This window comes from Molossus molossus, unplaced genomic scaffold (genome assembly GCF_014108415.1).
Source record: "Molossus molossus isolate mMolMol1 unplaced genomic scaffold, mMolMol1.p scaffold_m16_p_5, whole genome shotgun sequence".
NCBI classification, from domain to species: Eukaryota; Metazoa; Chordata; class Mammalia; order Chiroptera; family Molossidae; genus Molossus; species Molossus molossus.
The window spans coordinates 72,572,304-72,593,742 of NW_023425388.1; the positions used below are offsets into that span (position 1 = coordinate 72,572,304).

Here is a 21,439-nt window from a genome sequence, read left to right on the forward strand (position 1 = left end):
AGCTCCCCACAAGGGCCGATTGGCAGGCGAGCCTTCCTGGCTTCAAATCAAATAAGCAGAAGTTTAGTCCCTGACCCCGTCCCCTCCTGTGCCTCCTGAACTTGAGCCTTAGCTGTTGCTTCACTACACAAACTTCCAGTTTGTCTGCTGGAGCAAAAGTTGAGTTTCTCTAAGGGATCAAAGGCAGCGTAATGAAGTGATGACGATTTGAAAATCAGAGCACCCCTCTTCTAGTGTTTTGGGCAGGAAGAAGGACAGGGATGGATGGGAGCTCGTGAGCAGTAACAGCCTCATCGGCCACCAGGCAAGGCAGATGCAGAGGCCCAGTTGGCTGCCTGTGAAGGAAAGCAGCCTGTTCCCAGGCCCCTTGTCTGCAGAGCTGGTTTCCTGGCTGGTCTCTGGGCTGCTCAGAAAGCCTCACTGGGAATCAGGGGCAGGCCCTTTAGTTACAAAGGGGGTGAGCAGGCCTTGAGTCAGAGGATGGATCAGGTTTCACGGGGAAATGGTTTGACAGGACACCTGTCCTTGCCTGTTGACTGGTGTGCTTGAGAAATCCATTAGCGGAATGTTTTCGCAGCTTTAATCCTCTTACCTTCCCTCAGACCCCTCTTCTGCATCCTCTCTTTGTGTATACACTCTTCCAGCTATTTTATTAACTTGTCTGCACTAATCAAATGGCAACAGGCCGACTCTTGTTTCTCTGCTCTCAGCAGGTGAGAGGCCCTGGTCACTGCGGCCATCTGGGAGCTCACTGACCTTCCTGACTTTCCACAGGACTTTGTGCTTCCTGAGAAAGCCCATGGTGATTTAGGCTCCAAACAGAACCCTGCTCACTTCCCTGCCTCTGAGTGCTCAGTTTCTTACAGGAACATGCATCCCCTGATCTGTCTCTTCCACGGGATCTTGGATGCACAGACTACAGGGATTTGTTCAGACACAACCAGGTGATGTGCTCTGTGTTTCCTCCACATTTACAGGGCATATCAGACATGCTGGCCGGGGGAGAAAAAGGCAAATAAAAGACATTCAGAGGCACGTGGGTGTGGCCGCCATCGCCAGGATCACAGGAGAAACCACATTGACAAGTTTGATCTTGAGCCCCTTTTGAATTTTTTTTTCACCGCCTTCCAGACTCAGTTCTTCCTTATTTAGCAAAAGGCTCAGTGGAGCTACGAATTAAACGACAGTATTTGGTGTACGTTCGGGCATTCTCATAGCGCAAAGTGATCAAATCTTAATGGTAGTTTTATCTCCTGGTTTTCGTGGCGTTTCCACACCCGGTGACGGGTGCACGGTGCCTCGGCAGATGCCCCTGGGGCAATCCCGAAACGTAACCATCGCTTCAAGGAGCTTCCTCACTCCGTCCTCTCCTCTCTGAGCCCCCACTCCGGCTGCAAATCGAAGCTCAGCTCTGTTTGAGAAGTCAGGAAAAGCAGTTCCTTCGGCTGGAGGCTGCCTGGCATTACTGACACCCCCATCTCCATGAGCTCACGTAAAAACAATTGGCTTTCTACCCATTCAGGCATTTCTCACAGTTAGTCAGTCCTGTCCTGCCCTCCTGCCTGTTCTCAGAAATCGTAAGACAAGCCTGCACTCATCTGCTGAGGCCTGGACGGGATCCACCAGATTGTGGGGGCACCTCCGTAGGCTCCCTCCCTTGGCAGCGCTGCCAGGACGGCTCAGTAGCCTTGCGGCCATCGGCAAGTTTCTGGGCTGACTGATAATTCTACTCCCTACCTCTCATGGCCCCCAGGCCTCAACTTGTCTCTGTGGTGGCTTGTTGCATCTGTGGCTAATGTTAGAGAACAGAAAGGTCCCGCTCTACCAGAGCACTCCTTAGTAGCATGCTGACCTCACGGCCCGTCTCTGCACCCGAGTCCCTTCTTGAAAGATGGCCAAGTGCAAGGGAAGCAAAGCTCTTGAGAGCTTTCCCCAGCAGAGCCTGCAGCCCACTGCTCTGCAGACGGACCTGGAGGTGGGGTAGGAGAAGGTGCAGGTCCTGGGCACTGCCTCCCTGTTGGCCTCTGACCATGCACCTGAAACTGCTTCACCAACAGGCAAAGAATCACCACACTGCTCTCCACCTCCCCTTCACCTGAGGAACCATGGCATGGAGTGACCCCAAGATTATTATCCTCTGAAATAAGTGTTTGCTAGTGAACCAATTGCAGAAGCAGAGTAGAGACTGGAGCCCAGCCGTGTTTTCATGAGGTCAGAAGGCGTAGCTCCTGGTGAGTGGCTGGGGTGTGCTGTGGGATGGGCAAGCATCTCCGAAACCACGCATTCTGGGTAGTGACTAAGCCTTTTGCCAGTCTGTTGCCCGGGCACACAGACCACTGAAACCAAACCCACTGTTAGCCCACAAGGCTGGGCAAACTCAGGATATCCTGTAGTCAGCATTCGGCATAATACCATCGGCCATCACAGAGGCATTCACTCAGCCAGTGAGGAGCTGGAGATGACCTCTTTCACCAGACACGGCAGAAGACAAAACACAGCCCCTAGTCATGAGGAGCTTTAGTCTAACAGACACACAAGCAGCACACAAGGCAGGACCCAACAATTCTCTGGGGTGCTGTCGCCAAGCAGTCTCACCTCCACCAGCATTCCAGCCTAGGTCAGGTCTCACAGATCGGAGGAAATTCAGAAAGGGAGTTGGCAGAGTGAGTACAGCTCCTCTCTTTGCAGGCAGGGTGAGGGGAGAAATATGTTTGCTCTCTTTGGGATTTTTTTCTGCCTATTTAATTGCACAAATAATTTTGGCTCCAAAGGGCTCTCCTGACAGCCATGGAAACATGACATAAAATTTCTCAAACACATTTTCTGATGAAAACAAGACACGCTCTCTTTTATATAAATAAATAAATAAATAAATAAATAAATAAATAAATAAATAAATAAATAAATAAATAACAGTTTCCATGGGGAAGAAACCCTTTGCAGATGCCAAACACATTCACTATTAAATCTGGTGTTTCTTTCTTTCCTTTGAGTTGCAGTGGGGTTTGCACTCAGATTTGAGCAGCGAGAGAAAGCTGAGAACAGACAAGAGATTAAAGAACTGGGGGACGAGGACAGAAGATCAAAGTCGTGACAGGAGGTGGGCAGGAGAGGAGAGAGGGCATAAAGGGGGGAGTGTGAGAGGAAAAAGGAAGGAAAATAAAAAACCTAGTTTGCAATGTCATTAAATGATTTGCAAAAAATCTGGCCTAATGCTCCAGGAATTTCTTGGCTTGAACCAATTAAAAAAAAATTTCTTTTAAGAAAAGACATAAGAAGAGAATGAGAAATGTGATTAATCCCTGAAGACAAGTCAAGGGTGGGAGCCATGTCTCCACCGAATCTGGCAGCCAGATGAACGGAGAAGATGTCTGTAGACCATCTCGTTGATCTGACCTCAGTGCTGCTGTGGAGCGGGGCTGGTTAGCAGAACTGGGGAGTTTCTTTTGGACCTGATGAAGGAATGAAATGGTTTGAAAAAATACACTGAATAAAGAGAGAAGGAAAAAAAGATTTACTTGCCAGCAACCCACATCACACATATTTCCCTGATCAACTCAATATAAACTATAAACTTTAGCAATGGAAAATTAATGTGAATCCTGGTGGTCTGCACTCATCAGAGCCAGAGCTGGATCCTGCGTCCTGGCACAGTCTTTGGCAGACAGGCAGCCTGTGCAGGAAGAGGGAGAGGAGTGAGAAGCCAGGCCAAGGCGCTCAGGAAGAATGAGGATGAGCACTACAGCGTGCCCTTAAAAACCCGATTCTAGGTGGGAGAGGCCAGTGAAACCGGCAGTGTTTCCCACTTCTGCCCACATGCTAGGAACTACATAGTCCTAAAGTGGTGGTGGCTTCAGATGCCATCCACCCACCACCTCTGACAGTGTTCCTGAGGTGTCTGGTAGGACATAGAGCCCCATTCCCCACCCACCACCTCTGACAGGGTCCCCGAGGTGTCTGGTGGGACATGGAGCCACATTCACCACCTCTGACAGGGTCCCCGAGGTGTCTGGTGGGACATGGAGCCACATTCACCACCTCTGACAGTGTCCCCGAGGTGTCTGGTGGGACATGGAGCCACATTCACCACCTCTGACAGTGTCCCCGAGGTGTCTGGTGGGACATGGAGCCACATTCACCACCTCTGACAGTGTCCCCGAGGTGTCTGGTGGGACATGGAGCCACATTCACCACCTCTGACAGTGTCCCCGAGGTGTCTGGTGGGACATGGAGCCACATTCACCACCTCTGACAGTGTCCCCGAGGTGTCTGGTGGGACATGGAGCCACATTCACCACCTCTGACAGGGTCCCCGAGGTGAGGTGTCTGGTAGAACATGGAGCCACACTCACTGGCGTCTCCCTTCAAAGGTTCCAATGTTTCCTCCAAATATCTCAATTTACTTTAAACGGCCTTTTATGTTTCTCATACCCATCGGTTTTTCTGAACCCTTCCTGAATTTCTTTGTATCTTCAACCTGTTTATATTCTGAGTTCTTGCTTCATCCTTTCTTACTTGCTTCCTTGACACTTTTAATATATCAGGGTTTGGAAAAGAAGCCTTATGCACTTTCTGCATGCACTTTTTGATCTTCCAGACTTCAACCACATTTTATCTAGACTAGAGTCTTCCTCTTTCTAGACACTCACTGAAGGCCTACTGTGTGCCTGAAGATGGCGACATTCCTGCCCCCAGGCAGTGAGGCCACAGCCGGAGAGGGCTATCAAAATACACCCAGGACAGTAAGGAAGCTGGGAGGAGACATCCTACTCCAGACACTTGAAAAATCGAAGCGTTCAAGAAAAGATTCCCAGAGAAGAAGATACTTGAAAATTGAGAAGGAATTCATTAAACTAAAGGAGGTAGAAACTTTCTGGGGAAGCGAGTGGAGAGGAAGATGCTATGGGCAGATGGAGCACCACCCCAACAAGGGGGAGCGCCCGGTGAGCTGAGCAGTGGCGCTGGGGAAGGTGGGCTCGGAGAGGGGCTCCTGGTGATGGTGCTCCAGCCCGAGTCCTAGTCTGTGCTCCCTAGACTCTTCCAGCATTTAAGTCGAAGAGCACAGTCACTCAAAATCAAGCACAGTTTCCCTGTAGAAATAAGAAACAACCCTTTATCTTGGATGTGAACATCTGTTTCACGTGCAGGACAGACTCCTTGTTCTTTAGCTCTCAGGGTTATTACCAGATTCTCAAAAATGGTTGAAAGTCTAAAACAAGATCAAAGTAGAAATCCCTAGACTTTTCCACACACAGAAAAGGAAGAGCCATGGGACTCACTGTTCTCTTGACTCTTTCCCTTTCGTTTTAAAGGAATCGTCTTGCGGCATGTCTCCTAAAGGATTCCAGGGACTTCAAGCAAGCTAATCACAGCCGCCCCCTTATCTGTGAGGAAATGCCCCGAGACCCCCGACCTCCAGGGGAGGCCGGAAACTGCAGATAGTACTGAACCCTGTATTTACCACATTTTTCCTATAGTCATGTGCCACACAATGACGTTTGGTCAACGACAGACTGCATATATGCCAGTGATCCCGTAGATTAGAATGGAGCCGAAAACCTCCTATCACCCAGTGACACTAGCTGTCAAAATGTCATAGTACACTGCATTATTCATGTGCTTATGGTGGCGCTGGTGTCAACATACCTACTGCTTGGCCAGTTGTATAAAAGTACAGCACATGCAATTACATACAGTGCATAATACTTGATAATGATAATAAATGACTGTGACTGGTTTATGTACTTACTACACTTTCTATTGTTAGAGTACACTGTTCCTGCTTATAGTGTGCTCTAAACAGTGTGCAGTTACGCCAGCAGCAGCCTCAGACATCTCGTGTTTACCGCAGCATTTGACGGCATCAGCCAGGAGTAATAGGCTAGACCACACAGCCTCGTGCAGTAGGCTGTACCATCTAGGTTAGGTGTGCAGTCGGCTGTACCATCTAGGTTAGGTGTGCAGTCGGCTGTACCATCTAGGTTAGGTGTGCAGTCGGCTGTACCATCTAGGTTAGGTGTGCAGTCGGCTGTACCATCTAGGTTAGTGTAAGTGCAATCTATGATGTTTGCACAGTGATGAAATGGCTAACAACACATTTCTCAGAACGCATCCCTGTTATTAAGTTGCACGGGACTGTTCATACATATTTATGAAAGCTGAATTTATAAATTAGGCACACCGAGATTAACAATAACTAATAATAAAGTAGAACAATTATAACAACAATAGGCTGTAATAAAAATTATGTAAATGTGGCATTAAGTAAAGTAAGGGTCACTTGAACACAAGCACTGCAATACTGTGACAGTCGATCTGATAAGCGAGATGGGTGCTAAGTGACTAAGCGTGGAGATGCCGGACAAAGGGGTGATTCACGCTGTGGGCAGGACAGAGCAGGACGGCATGAGATGTCAGCACACCATTCAAAACTTGAAACTAAAAACTCAGAAATTGTTTATTTCTAGAATTTTTCCACTTAATATTTTCAGACTGCAATTGACTATGGGTAACTAAAACCGTGTATAATGAAATGATGGATAAGGGGGCCTGATGTATTCCCTCATCTTCTCAAAGTGTGCTGTCTCAGTGAAACTATAATTCTACTCAGCACACTATGGGATCCTCCTCTTAGCTTAGAAAATGGACCTAGGATTTGATTTAAGCATGTAGTCGTGTGTGCAAAGAACAGATTGAAGAGAAAAATGGGATGCATTGAGTCTAAGCATGTCCTTGGTAGAATATGTGTCATGGTCTTGAGATCTTCCTTTGGTAAATATGGACCGTTAGTAAATGGAGAATCAGACCCTGGCTGTTTGGGGCAGACAGCTGCTGCCCAGATGCCCTGAGCAGAACTTACACCTCACAGGTGCCTGGGCATTTGTGCCAGATCTGATGGGATTAGTACTACCAGTGCCATCTGAGTATTGGGGACATTCTTGTGAGTTATGAATTTTTGCTTGTATCCAGTGGAAAACAGAAAGGTTTAATATGACTTTGGCCTAAAGCTATAAGGTACTCCTTAATCATTCCCTAGTTAGATTTCAAGTTGCTTAGCATCTTTTGGATCTAAGTTGTCTCTCAATAATTTTCTTGTCCAACTGGCAAAGTACAAAGTAGCTAAAAAAATTTTTTTAAACAAAGTAGCTAAATTTGAAGCTCAAGATTTTTCTCCTTTTCCTTGGACAAATTTATAAAAAGCTCAACATCTCTAATCATCAGAGAGATGCAAATTAAAATGACTATGAGATATCACCTCACACCTACCAGAATGGCTGCCATCAACAAATCCTCAAACAACAAGTGCTGGTGAGGGTGTGGAGAAAAGGGGACTCTAGTACACTTCTGGTGGGAATGCAGACTGGTGCAGCCACTGTGGAAAACATCATAGTGTTTCCTCAAAAAATTAAAAATGAGCCCTGACCAGTTTTGCTCAGCGGTTAGAGCATAAGTCTGTGGACCAGAGAGTACTGGGTTAGGTTCCTGCTAAGGGCATGTACCTCGGTTGTGGTTTGTCCCTGGCCCCAGTTGGGATCGTGAGGGTAGCAGCCTCTTGATGTGTCTCTCTCACGTCGATGTTTCTCTCTCTTCCTCCCTCTCTCCTTCCTGCTCTATCTGAAGATAAATGCAAAAAAAAATTTTTTTTAAATGAAACTGCCATTTGACCCAGTGATTCCACTTCTTGGAATATATCCTAAGAAGGCTGAAACATCAATCAGGAAGAATGTACTCTCCCCTATGTTCATAGTAGCACTATTTACAATAGCTAAGATCTGAAAACAGTCCAAGTGTCCATCAGTAGATGAATGGATAAAAAAGCTGTGGTACATGTACACAATGGAATACTATGCAGCTGTAAGCAAGAAAGATCTCTTATCCTTTGAGACAACATGGAGGGACTGGGAAAGTATTATGGTAAATGAAATATGCCAGTCAGAGAAAGATAAGTACCATATGATCTCTTATTTGTAGAACATAATGAACAAAATCAGCTGTCAAACAAAAGAGATCCAGAACATGGAAGTTCTGACAAACCTCAGAGGGATGGGGGGTGGGAAGGGAAGGAAGAGATAAACCAAAGAACTTTTATGCATATATGCACAATCGACAAGAACACTAGGCTGGGGAAGGCAGGAAAGGGGTGGGAGTGGGAAGGAGGGGGTCAAGGGGAAAAGGGGGGGACATCTGTAATACTTTCAACAATTAAAAAAAGATTGTTCTCTTTTTCCTACCATGCACCCCCATATGGAGCTGTTTGTCTGTCCAGGCAGAACAGACGCCCATCGGCCTGGTGGGTACCTTTAGCCCCAGCTCTCAGCTGCAGACTCCCCTCCCCTCTGGGGCAGCTCAGGAACCACCAGTGTATTTTTTTTCCTCCTCCAACACTTCACACCGCAGCCAACCCTTCATCCCAAAGCAAAGGGATTTTCTGAGACATCCAAGCCAACAAATGTTTTTCCAATTTGCAGTGAATGGTTCCTTCTTGTTTTGTCAAGGAATCACTGGCTAGCTGATAACACTCTCAGATGTTTTTTCTCAATCACAACATGTATGTTTCCAAAGGGAAAGGAGATGGGAAACAGGGTTTGGGGGTGGAGCGGGGAACAGGACAGGGTAGCAAGAAGGAGACAATCACCTGGTGGTGAGATTCAGGGTCTGACTGGACTCACCATGGAAACATGGCACCAGAAATGAAGTTCACTATGTAAGTATCTGCCCCGTCCGGAAATGACACTGAACTTCTTAAGTCTAAGTGCACACACCGATAGCTGATTGTAGTTGTTGAAGGTCAGAGAAGGTATGTGAGGACTCAGAAAATTCAAGATAAAGGTCGTCTCCCACACATGCCTCAAGCGCAGCTCCAAGTCTTCCTCAGTCCCCCAAACCGAACCACTGCTCGCCCGAGCTCCCACTAAACTGTTTACATTTCTGGGAGGCAAATCACAGGTCTGGCTGGCGCTATGGCTGGCGTGTTTCTGCCGTCCATCTCCATCAGACTGAGACATCCTCGACGAGGGGACCAGGTCTCGCTGCGCTCTGCTGGGAATTCTCAACACTCCCCAATTCTCGGGACACCAGTCTCTAAAACATCGAAATACTGAACGGACACTCCGTTTCCTGAGTGGGGCTCCAGACACCCTAGGGGTCTTGGACTTCCAGCCTCCACATTGTGGGAGTCCATCCTTTAAAATAAATCTCTCTTTCCCTTTCTCTATTTCTCTCTCTCTCTCCATACATATGTAAAACCTCCTCTGCTTCTCTGTAGAACCCTGACTAAAGCAGGGATGAAGGAAACTAGAAATACAGTAAGAAAGAAATGTCTCCAGTGGTCCTTAGTGGCCTGTTCTAGTTCAGGGTCAGAGCCTAGAAGACCTTAAGGAAGTGGCATGGGGGGAGCTGAGCAAAAGGAGACATGGCTTCTGCCTGTGGAATACACCGGAATGAGGGCCAGGGCCAGGGCCAGCCTAGTCACCTGCGCAAATCTGTGTGGCTGGACGGACGGGCAGCAGGGCCCTAGTACTGTGGGCGCCAGTGACGACAGTGACACCTCGGCTGCTCTGAAAGGCAGCTGGGAGTGGGACTCTGGAGAACAGGTGTATATAGGAGTAAAATTCACAGGAAGTGGGTTAGTTCTCTCTTCCTAACGCGCCAGTCCTCTCTCCTGGCTCTGGCCACGACTGGAAGCTATGCCACCCCCTGAAGTCTGCGCTCCAAAGGGCTGTTCCCAGAATGCAGTTGGGCAGCGCAGGGCTGGACACAGGCCCAGAGACTCCTGCAGGAAAACACTCCACAAATGTTTGTGGACTGCACTGGTGAATGAATAAAGCCTAGAATGTATAAAATGCCTCAAAATATCACTATCACATATTCACATATTCTCTCATTTGGTCCTCAAAAAAAAAAAAAAAAAAGCCATGAGCGATGATATAATTATCACCATGCTCATTTCATAGTTGTGACAATCTGAGACATTAAGGAACTCACTCAAAGTCACATAAACTCAAAGTGTCAGAGTTAAAACTTAAACCCACCAGTTTATATATTTTTTCTGTTTCTTGTTTTTTCCCATCTCCATTTTCCTTTGTTGTATTCATGAATCAAATTATGGTAACAAAAAGCTCCGTCACCTTCTGACCTTTCCTCAAGGTCACCGAGCGATGGGGACAGCTGCCTAAGGAGAGCTCTGTCCTTTCCGTCAGCTGCGGCCTCTGCTCCCTGATGCCGGAGAGACGGTGATTCAGGAGCACGTCCCTGGCCCACGTGCTTTAAGGTCTTAATGGCGGGTTCCAGGTCGGCTCTCAGTTAAACCAGCATCAGCCTAAGCCGTCATGTTAGCTCGGGGACCAAAATTCCCAGGCACAGAATTACTGCCCAGTTACCACCTATTTTATTCCCAACCTTGACTGGAACCTAGGGATGATAAGATAATTGGGAGAACTAAAGAATAAAAAACTAGAAAAGAAAGTTTAAACTGAAGAATTATGTAATTATGTGATTACTGGTGTGGGAGGTTATTAGAGGTAAGGGATGGGAAGCAGCCTTGACATCGGACCCAGCTCTGGCCAGCCGGCTGCGGCACCGCCATGCAGTACGAGCGCCATCCCAGGCTGAACCAGGCCCCGAGGAAGGGACGTGGTGTCTGCTGGCAACGTCTGCTGTTGGTTCAGGTGCAGACTGGGAACATCGAAGCCATGTCAAGTGTTTGGCCTCCTGGTAAAGTTTGTGAAAAGAAAGGGAAAAGAAATAAAGGAGATCAAAGTCAAAAGCATTTCAAAAACCCAGAATTAGACAAGGTAGACTGACGTAGGCATCAGCAGGAGAAATTTACCTCACATAAAGTTTAGGCTCAAAAGGGAAAAAAAATTCTCTACAGTGGAGACGGGGACAGGCACCTGCACAGAGCGTGAAGACAGCCATTGCCCACACGGCCAGGACCACCTGCAGTAGAGGGTAGGAGCACAGGTAAAACTCTTCAGGTTGTTCAATTTTACCCACAGACCAGAAGCTGATGTCACCAGGTAGGGATGAAGTCCAAGTGCAAGCCCCAGCCCCCATCATGAGGGTAAATGAGGTATGGACCAGGACAGTCCTTCTAGGGGCCTCCTCCATAACCCGAATCCTCAGCCAGGTCCCCATCATCAAAAGCTCCCAGTGATCTCTAGAAGTTCATAAAGATGCAGGAGGCAGAGTCCCACCAGGTGGGCCACACAGAAAGGGCTCTGTCTGGGGAGGAACATCTGAACACACGCAGAAGAGCCAGAGGAAAGGGAAGTCTTGGAGCCGTTGGGCGTGCGTGCGTGCGCACCAGCACGCGCCGCTGGCCTCTCAAGGCAGACTATGCCTTTGGTTATCCCTTCCACTGCTCGGCCTCCCTCCTGCACCAGCCAACCGCCCAAACACAGCCCCCATTCTGCTCAGGAATGTGCTTTCGGAAACTTAATCTAACTGCTGAGTTGGGGCCAAATGCCCCATGGCATGAACCCAAAGACAGCACCCCTTTTCCCGCCTCTCCCACCTTCCCGCCGCCGCTTCCAAGTTTGGGAGGCTGCAGGCCCACTCCACCAACTCCCTGTTCTCCGTGACACCACACCTCCGTGCCCGTTCTCCCAATTTCCAGAACCTCTCCGTCCTAGTCAGGCCCAAACATTTCACTTCTGATTCATGTCTAAATGACAAGCCAATAGTTCCTGGCTTTCAGGCAAGACTCGCTGGCTTCTGCACAAGCACCTTCTTCTCTCACTGTGCCTTTTTGGGTTGCAACCAAACCCTTCCCTTTGTCCTCACTGCCAACTGCAGATCCCTTTAAGCATTAGAGAAAGAAGTCGCCAGGAATTTTTTAAAAATAAAGCTATAAATTGTCTTTCCTCACACGGATACACCTTGAAGTCAAAGGAGGGCTCCAAAATAAATCTTCTGCTCTCCAACTCTCCCTTCCTCCCAACAATAAAAGGTTCAGCCTGACTTCCAATTAGGCCAAATGAATGGTTGTGGCCCTGGGGAGCCTCGCTGACATGTGCTGACCATTTGCAGATGAACTCTCCCCTCCTGGATGAGCACCACCCTTCCAAGGCACAAGTGTTGCTCAAAAGCACAAGTGTTGCTCAAAAGCACCTCTTATTTGTCATCATGAAAGACTGGAAGCAACCTAGCTGGCGACAGGGAAAGGGTCCAGTGCCTCATGGTGGAGACACCTGGGGGATGTTCTGGAGCTGTGAGGAACGGTGGTCCTGCTCTGGTGGGGTGGGGGCAGAGTCCCTGGGAAGGGGCCGGCGGGAACCTGCTGGAGTGACGGTGACAGGTGTGGACACGTGACAAACATGTCAGGTTGTTCACTTAACAGTGTCCTTTGTGTGCTTTACTGGATGCATTTTATACTCAAGAAAAAAGTCAAAATGGTCATATGGCCAGTGAAAAATGCTTATCATACAGGGTCAAGGGGAAGAGAATAAGGGAAGAGACTACACATTCAGTAGCATCGTTACAACGGTGTAAAATATGGGCATGGGTAAACCCTGGGAGGGCGTACTCCAAAATGATGGCGGTGCTGTGTGATGACAGTGGGCTCAGGGAAAATTTGTTTTCTATCTGTTCTAAACTTCCTATGAAGTAATTTTAGTTATACTTAAAATACAAAAGAGGAGTATGAGGGAGGAAGTGTAGCTCTGACCTTGGCCTTTCTTTTTATGAAGAGATGGTCCCTGCACACCCTCCCCACCCTCACCCAAGTCTCCTGCGCCCTCCAGTGACTCCACAAGCAGGGCTGGAGGTGGCCCAGCTGTCGACCCAGGGCCTGCTCCGAGCTGGGAGCGCAGGTTCAGTGGGTCCTCCTTCTGCCACGACGTGGCTCTCGTGGGGGTGGGAGGGTGGCCCCACATGCAGCCCAGCTCCTGGGCCTGGCCTCCCAGGAGATGGGGACCCCCCTGCTCCCTCCCTCCTGAGAAGTGGGCAGGGCCGCTTCACCGTTTCCCAGGGAGTGAAGTCCCCCAGGGGCCCGGGAACCAGAGCAGTGTCTTTTCTCCTTTTTTCTCCTCTGCTCTTCTCCTTGCCCATCTCTCACTCTCCTCCCGGGACCCACACAGCCTGGGGACCCCAGCTGACCTAGCGAGAGGAACATTTCAGAAGGTTGCTGCCTTAGGCATGAGCCACAGCCTCAAGACCACCAGCTCCGGGAACCATCCCACGCAGCAGGGCACGGCGGTGGCGACGTGGACGCCCGAGGCAGGGCTGGCAGGGAGAGGGGCACTGCCACGTCACATGGGAACCAGCCCTAAAGATGTCCCGGCTTAAATCCTAAGACCACTGAAGTCTCAGCGAGTGTCCCTATGCCCCACACTCCAGGCTCCGGGACAGGGGAGACACACAACTCTTAATGCTGCCCAGCTCTAGACTCAGCGTGTGAGAGCAGGTGTGGGGCTGCTCTCCGGACTTTGGAAGTTAGTCAGTCGAATCTCACTGGCCATGTGTACAATGGGCAGAAAACCGGATAACGTGTGTGCAGTGCCTGGCACCACAGTAGAGCCACATGGTAACTACATACAAGGGTAGCATGACGTCTTCTCCCGAGAGCCTTCTTGGACCAGACAGTCACCTAATCTCCTCCTCTGTTCTCTTCTCTTTAGCCCTTCGTCACCTAGTTTCCTTTTCATTGTGTTCTACTGTTTATATTCCGGTCATCGGTAACATGCTTGCCCCCCACAGAGAGGCAGGTGGCCAAGAGCGGGACGGGCAGGCTCTGCTCAGACCACACAGAGCCCTGTAAACGCTCCAACTGAAACCGCCAATAGGATGGATCGCAGAGGGTGGGGGGACAGTGAGCCGTTGGCACGACCACCTAAAACCACAGAGTGACCAAGTGGAAAGGCATGGCGCAGCCCAGCTCCGGGGCCACAGAAACAGTTCAACCACATCAAGTTCCCCGCTTTCTAAACACTCGCCCAGACACCCCGGGTCCCCCATTCAGACGGTGGCTGCACAAGGGCACATGCCCCTTGCCCCTGGGACTGCTGGGCAGCTACCACGCTCCGATGCAAAATGTCAATGACCGAGACCCCTTTTATGGTAAGACTAATGGCAGGGGGAAGAAGCGGTGGCGGAAGAGAGAACGGGGGAGAGGAAGAGGGACTGCCCCATGGCACGGGAGCAAAGGATCAGCACTCACTGGCTAGTGTCACAGTGGCTGGCACGCTGGCCACGGCCCCTGCAGGCATCCGGGCCACACACTGGTACCGTCCCACGGTGCGGTTGTTCAGGGCGGTGATGACGAGGGTCCCGTGGGTGATGAGGATGCCCAGAGCATCATCCGAACCATTGAGTTCCTTCCCGTTCAGGCGCCAGGTGGTGCTCATCCATGGGGGTTCCACCACACAGCCCAGGATCACAGCCCCTCCGAGCTTCTGGACAGTGGAGGAGGGCTGCACAGTGACCTGAGGAACCTCGCCTGCAGGGACAGGGGTGCAGCAGTGAGAGACACTCTTGAGAATCCGGCAGCATGACACTTTAGAAGCACAGCACCCAGGTAGCTTTTCAGAGCTGAACTGCCCAGAGGAGCTGACCTTCCCCTGCAAACTCCACAGTCCTCAGGTCCATCCCCAACCTGTCCTTGCGCCCAGAGAGCAGAACGGAGAGGCAGCGTGGTGCAAAGGTGAGCTCGCGGGCTTTCAAGTTGGCGAGACCAGAGTCTGAATCCCAGTCCCACGGCTTCTGAGCCATGTGATATTGGCCTTTTTGGGTCTCAGTTTCTTATCTGTAAAACGGGGCTAATAATACTGGTCTCCCAGGGTTGTTGTGAAGCTTCTAAACAATGTAAACTGCCTGCCATAATTTCAAATAAGTGCTCAGTAAACGGCAGCTGCTATTATTACTGTTCCTCCCCCTCCTCTGGTCTGTATCAGAAATGGTTCAAAGACCAGCCATAACCCATGTGATGCTGCGGAGGTCATTCCCACCTTGCATTACCGAGCGTGTCCCTGAGAGCCGGTGGGAATGAAGTGCTCCCTGAAATGCTGAAAGAGGAAGGGCTTTGGGGAAGGTAATGGTAGAATGTGCAAGGCTTCCATTCAACATGGGGGCAGAGTGTTCCTCAGGAGGGGCCGGCTGAGGGAGGGAAGGGCGCACTCACCCAGGTCAGCGAAGCAGCCTGCTGTGGCCAAGAGGAGGCAGGCGAGTGGGACCCCAGGTCTCCTTCCTCTCTGGGTCGTCATCATCTCACGCAGCAAGGTGTGTGACAAAGGGTCGGAAGCCAGCGTCCCATAAGCCACCAGAGTCGCTCAAAGAGATTCTGCGATCCTCCGCAACACTGTTGTGAGAGAGAGATGGCTGTGGTGAGAAGGCCTGGGAGGCCGCACGGCAGCTGAAGAGCCTGGTCTGTCCCCTCACCCCGCTTCCACCCAACCTGCTGGCCCAGAGCGCTCACCTGGCTGTGTGCCGGGAGACCAAGGGACACGCTCATGCCACTTCTCATTGAAAGGGAGCCTCTCCAAGTCAGCCCCCACCCCACCTTGAGCCTGATGGTGGTTTTACAGCTGCAAGAGCTGCAGCCTGGCCCAGGGCACCACCTGCAGCAGGGACGGGAGCCCAGGACACAGCGGAGTAGCTGGGAGCACAAGCGCTGGAAAGGACGAAGCCATTGCTCCTGCGTTTGCAGGAGGCAGATGTCTACGGTCGCTGTACAGACCACTGGAGACAGTGCTGCCATCTTTACGGTGCATCTGAACCCCTCATTCAGGGGACGATCCCTGTTGAGTCCTCAAGCCTCAGGGACTCCTCAAATACCTCAGGTTTCGATTCTCCCTCAGTTGTGAACTTTTTTAAAATTCTGGGAATCAACCTACCCTCCTCAGCGTGTCTGTACCCTCTAGTCCCACAAACACAAAGTCACACATCAGCCCCTGACCTTCTCTCCCCTGGTGCTGGATTCTACAGAATCTGCCCTCCTGGTGACCGACCGACTGACCGACCGCGCGGCCTCTCCAGCCCAGAGCGCACTCCTGGGCCCGCGCCCTCACGGCGCCTCCAGCGCCCGATGACCTGTCACTGCTGCCAGCCGCTCTCCTACTGCCTGCCTAGACCTTGAATGCCTCCCCTTCCACAGTATTATTTCTTTAAGTCTTCCTGAAGCTTCAGTCCTTGAAGACTCATCAAAGCTACAGAGGCAGGTGTCCTCTCACACACACTCTGTCCCAGCCGGAACCAGAACCCGCTTCCAGGCTTCTGGCGTTGCACTCACAGAACATCAGGCCAATGGGAGGCTGTGACACCCTCATGGGCAGGGAGGCGTCGGAACCAGCTCAGTGCGGGTGCAGGCTCTCTGGGACCACCTCCGCCGTGGACGCACCATCCTGAGGCACGCACAGGTGGAGACTTCATAGTGATTCCCAGGAGGGAGTATCTATTCAAAACGTTAACTCTTCTGGACCTGGCTATCTACCCAATGACGCTTCCAAAGACTTATAATCACTATTGAAACATCAGGGGATGTTTTTACAATCCCAACCGGGTGATGCACTGTGCTCACAGTCTCCGGCGTCCGGCTGCCTAACCGGCTGCTGCGAGAGCTGCCTCAGCTCTGCAACCACAGCGCTCCTGACACAGGGCATAGAATCTCCGCGTCCAGCCCCCGCTGTGCTAGGTCTGCCTTTCCTCCCGGAGCTCCTGTGGCCTGCGGCTTTCCACCTGGCTGCTAAGAGGTGAGAGGGCCGCCTTCACTCTGCCCAGCGAGCACCCCTCCAGCCAGATCGGACAGCCCCACGCCGATGTGGTGAATGTTTTCCCGGGAAGAGTTCTCTCCCTTTGATTTTTAATCCTTCCCTTTGTGTCTTCAACATCAGAGACTCCTTCGCTCTGCGAAAGGGCATGGGCACATTTTCCATAAAAGGGCTGACAGAAAAATTTTAAAGAAGCTTTTCAAAAGTTCTTTCTTGACAAGATAAAATATTTTCCTCTTGGTATAGAGAGAGTTTTTGCTCTTTCTTGGACAATCCAGTAAATCAAAGGGTCACGTGACTAGCAAAGTGAAATTAAGGAAATCCGCAAAGGATGTGAGGGGGGCTGGGGCAGGGCGTGAGGGGGTAGGAGCGTGGGTGGGGCCAGCCGGCTACCACGAGGCATCCTTGCTAAGATCTTATTCGGAGGGTATATTCGGAAGGTATTCTTTCAATCTTCATAAAAACCCTGCAAGATGGGGCTGTTAGTCCCATTTTACAGGCGAAAACATTGAGTTCCAAGGGTTACGTAACTTGCTCTCGGTCATGTAACTGCAGGCCTGGAATGAAACCCAGCTCTGCTTTTAACCACAATAGTAGCCTTTTCACCCCTTTTCTGTTAGTGCTCTGCTCCCAGTGGGTGCTTAGCAGAGTTGGAATATGAGTGAGGTAGAACAGTGAGGAATGTAAACAGTAACTTTCAGAGAAAAAGTTCGTTAACATGTTTTCAAACCAATACCAAAAAGCAGGCTTTTGGTGTTCTTTCAATTTTCCAGATACTTGTTTCAATTGTCCACTTTCCTCCAAACGAGATAACATGTTCATTTAGAACACTGCATGAACTACCAATTACAGGAACTTAGGGAACTTGATTGTTCATGACACCCTCCAGTCTCCCCCACTCCTTTTATTTATTTATTGCATTTATCTTCAGATAGAGCAGAAGGGAGAGAGGGAGGAAGAGAGAGAGAGACACATCGATGTGAGACACATCGACTGGTTGCCACCCACACAACCCCAACCTGGGCCGGGGACAAACTGCAACCAAGGTACATGCCTTTAGCGGGAACCGAACTCGAGACTCTCTGGTCCACGGGCCGACTCTCTAACCGCTGAGCAAAATGGGCCAGGGCTATTTATTTATTTTTTTATCCTCACCCGAGGACATTTTTGCATTTATCTTCAGATAGAGCCAGAGGGAGGGGCAGGGGGGGAAGAGAGAGAGAAATATCAATGTGAGAGAGACAGGGAGACACATAGACTGGTTTCCACCCACATGACCCCAGTGGGGTCAGGGACAAACTGCAACAGAGGTAGGTGCCCTTAGCGGGAACCAAACCTCGGCCTCTCTGGTCTGCGGGCCAACATTCTAACTGCTGAGCCAAACCGGCCAGGGCTTCCTCCCCTCCTTCAAGGGTTTGTGGACACCTGTTCCTTCCCAGCTCCAAGAAAGGCAGGAAGGAAGCTGGGAGGCAGAGAGGCAGGGAAACAGAAAATGAAAACCAATTAATAAAGGGCAAAAAAACGAAAACCAGCAGACAAAGAGGGGCGGGAGGGCTGGTTCTCTGAGTCTGAGCACAGGGAGGTGGAGGTGTTTGGGTTGTAAAGTCCACAAAGGTTTTACTGAGGAAATTCAGCTTCGACCCCCTCCTGCTTAACAAGGGGCAGCCAAACAATCCCTGTTACTTCTGCACCCTCGGTAATTTACAAGGTTCGAAATGGAAACAGACCCCACTGCTGCCGGCCACCACCCTGCCTTTAAAAGCAACAGGGAGAAAAGAACGCAGCTGGGAAGGAGGGCGAGTGACAGGAAGCAGGTACCCAGCGGAGGAGGAAGGAGTTCACTTATTAATCCCACAACACATTTATAAGCAGGTCCCATTTAATGACCCCAAAGCAGGACACTGAGGTTCCCTTCATGTGGAAGCAGAATTGTGACAAAAATATGGGACCGGGCAGGGGATTGATCACTGTAACTACAATGCATCCAGCCGGGAAACTGGGTTACTTCCTGGACCACGTTGCCTCGTGAGTTTGGTCTAGAAAGATAATTCCCAAGATACAGATTTCGGAGCACTTTGCTTTAATGATTAAAAAAAAAAAAAAAAAAAAAAAAAAAAAAGGCAAGAAAGGCTTAATTGGAGTGACATTTGCAGTGTAATTTTGCTCCCCTGTGAAATGATCAAGGTACAATTTCAAAGTTGGGCGAAAGCAACAGTGAGGCCCGTCATTTTTCTCAGCAATGCAAAGTATGTCTAGATCCTTGTTTTCGATGCATTGTCTCAGAAAAAGAGGAGAGATCAAGAAAAGACTCAAAAAGCAGAGAGAAGGGAAAGTGAATTCTTGAGATGAAGTCCTCACCGAGGCTTAGGTACTTGCTTTCCAAAGGGTTATTTGGACACAAAACATAAGACGTGTCTGAGAAGTTTAACTGCTGACTTACACGTTCCCACTGAAATAATCTCCTCCAAGCAGACGTTTTTGAAACTTTCCAAAAACAACAACAACAGAATACACTTCTGAGGTTGAAAGCAAGCATGAGAAATTATAGCCTCAGTATTTATTTTGCAAGAAAATTACAAACAACTGAGAGTCGATCATTGGCGGGAGGTGGCCAGCTCCAAGGTCTCCCGAGAGGGCGGCTGCCTGGCTGGAGGGAGAGGAGCCGGCACAGGAGCAGAGTCACCCCCAGCGGCCACTGCAGCGCTCTCAGAGAGGGGGACCTCCATGACCTAAACACAAGCACAGCCTTCGACCAACAGCCAAGAGGAACTGAAGAGGAGAGCGTGTGGTCCAGCAGCCAGCATAGAAGGATTTTTTAAAAATATTCAGTGGCAAGAAACAGATCTGACAAATTTTTTGTTCCATTGCTTGGGAAGGACTAGCTACATAAGGAAAGAAACATTTCTAACCCAAAATTACATTTTTTTTTTTTTGCATGTTCCCAATTCTGTAGAGGAAATTCACCTTTCCCAACTATCTTTGAAGGCAAAGAGATTCTCTCATGGCCAATGATGCCAAGTGTCGGGGTGAGTGCTGGCTGCCTGCCCCGCCCCCCCCCCCCCCCCCCCCCGCTCCCGCCCCCACCGCCTTAAGAAAGAGGGTGGTGTTCCTGCAGAGGAGGGCCCTGGGGGAAATACTGGGGAGACAAGAAAATTCTCAGAGGGCTGACTATGTGAGTTTAGATAGACTTAGGAGAAGGATTTTTTAAAAAGTAATTTTTACTTAAAAAGTTGTACCCACAGACCTAATTAAAGGGAAACATTTTAAATTAGGAGAGACCCTCAGAGAAAATGAAATAATAGCTTATAAGAATGCCTGATGGGCAATGACTGTTATAAATGAGAAAGAGTGCCTTGCAGGCGGTCTCCGAGCTAATTTAGAAGGGAGCGGCAGGGGCGCGGGTGGCTGACTCCCAGTCCAGTGCTCTCCACACCCCGCACCGCTTCCTGGGTCGGATTAACCTTCTGCTATGACTGCTTCTAGAACTCAATTCAGAGTGCTTTTGAACTTACTTCCTTGTGCATAAGCGTAAGGTTCCCTGGATCATTGTCTGTTCCAGTAACTCTCTGTGGTCACTTTCATTCTTTGCCATTTACACCCCAATGTAGAACAATCTCTTGCTGTTCTTCCCACAAACTCCTTCCACAGAATTTTCGGCAGTGATGAAGACATTCGGTATTTGTGCCGTCCAAAACGCTAGGGAGCCACTTGTGGCTATTCAACCCTAAAACTGCAGCTAGTGTGACTGAGGAATTGCATTTTTAATTTTAATTTAAGTGGCCACATAGGGCCAGTGGTCACCACTAGGTCTAGTTCTCTAGCTCTAGCTGCTGGCCCAGAAGTGACACAGGACATGTTCACTTACAGTGGACAGCGCAGTTCTAGACTGACATCTAGAACATCTACCCAGACACTCTGGTGTCAAACAGGGGGGAGAACAACTGCTTTTATGTTCTTAAGTATGAGCCAGGCTTCACACGTCTAGCTTATTCCTTATCCAAATTTCATGTATGAGTCTTTTAGTTAAAAACTGTATATTTTGATTTTATTATTATTGGGAAGAAAAAATATTAGTGCAACCTACTACATATTAGAAAGTATGCAAGGCACTGTAATAGAAAGTAGATTCAGTATTGAGAACTTAGAGCAGTACTTGGGACATCAGCCTGGCCGGTGTGGCTCAGTGGTTGAACATCGACCCATGCACCAAGAGGTCACTGGTTCGATTCCCATTCAGGGCACATGCCCAGGTGGTGGGACTGATCCCAAGTAAGGGGCATGCAGGAGGCAGCCGATCGACGTTCTCTCTCGTCGATGTTTCTCTCTCTCTCTCCCTCTCCTTTTCCCTCTCTCTAGAATAAAACTAAAAACTTGGGATATCAGTCAGCTAGTGCTCAGCAGATATCCATAAGCCCCTCAGTTCCCAGCCTCCTCCGCAGGTAGCCTGAGGCCATGTGACTAGCGCTGGCCAGTGAAGTGTAAGTGAACGTGTCACTTCCAGACCAAGGCAGTTAAGAGCTAGGGAACTAGAGAGCTGCTTCCATTTTTCTCTCCCTCCTCCTGTCCGAGGGGCTGCATACCACAGGTCTCAGAGGGCACGGCCACAAGGTGGAAGGCGGCATGTAACATCTTTACTCTAGTACCTTAACTGATCACCAAGTCAGTCACAAATGGGAAATGGCAAATGAGAGAGAGGAACGCATTTTCAATTTCGAATTTTTAAGAAAGGTTTTTTT

General features: G+C 49.6%; 1 protein-coding gene across 4 annotated transcripts in view; it reads right to left on the reverse strand.

The window, feature by feature from the left end:
- The window catches only part of BOC (BOC cell adhesion associated, oncogene regulated), a 71,116-nt gene that overhangs the window by 22,331 nt on the left and 27,346 nt on the right, over positions 1-21,439 (reverse strand). For all 4 annotated transcript variants that reach the window (XM_036242960.1, XM_036242961.1, XM_036242958.1 and 1 more), the window contains 2 exons: positions 15,119-15,295; positions 14,159-14,437 (listed from right to left, as the gene is read on the reverse strand). In XM_036242960.1, coding sequence (XP_036098853.1) covers positions 14,159-14,437; positions 15,119-15,203 — 364 coding nt within the window. In that variant the 5' untranslated portion in view covers positions 15,204-15,295. The remainder of the gene's footprint in view (positions 1-14,158; positions 14,438-15,118; positions 15,296-21,439) is intronic.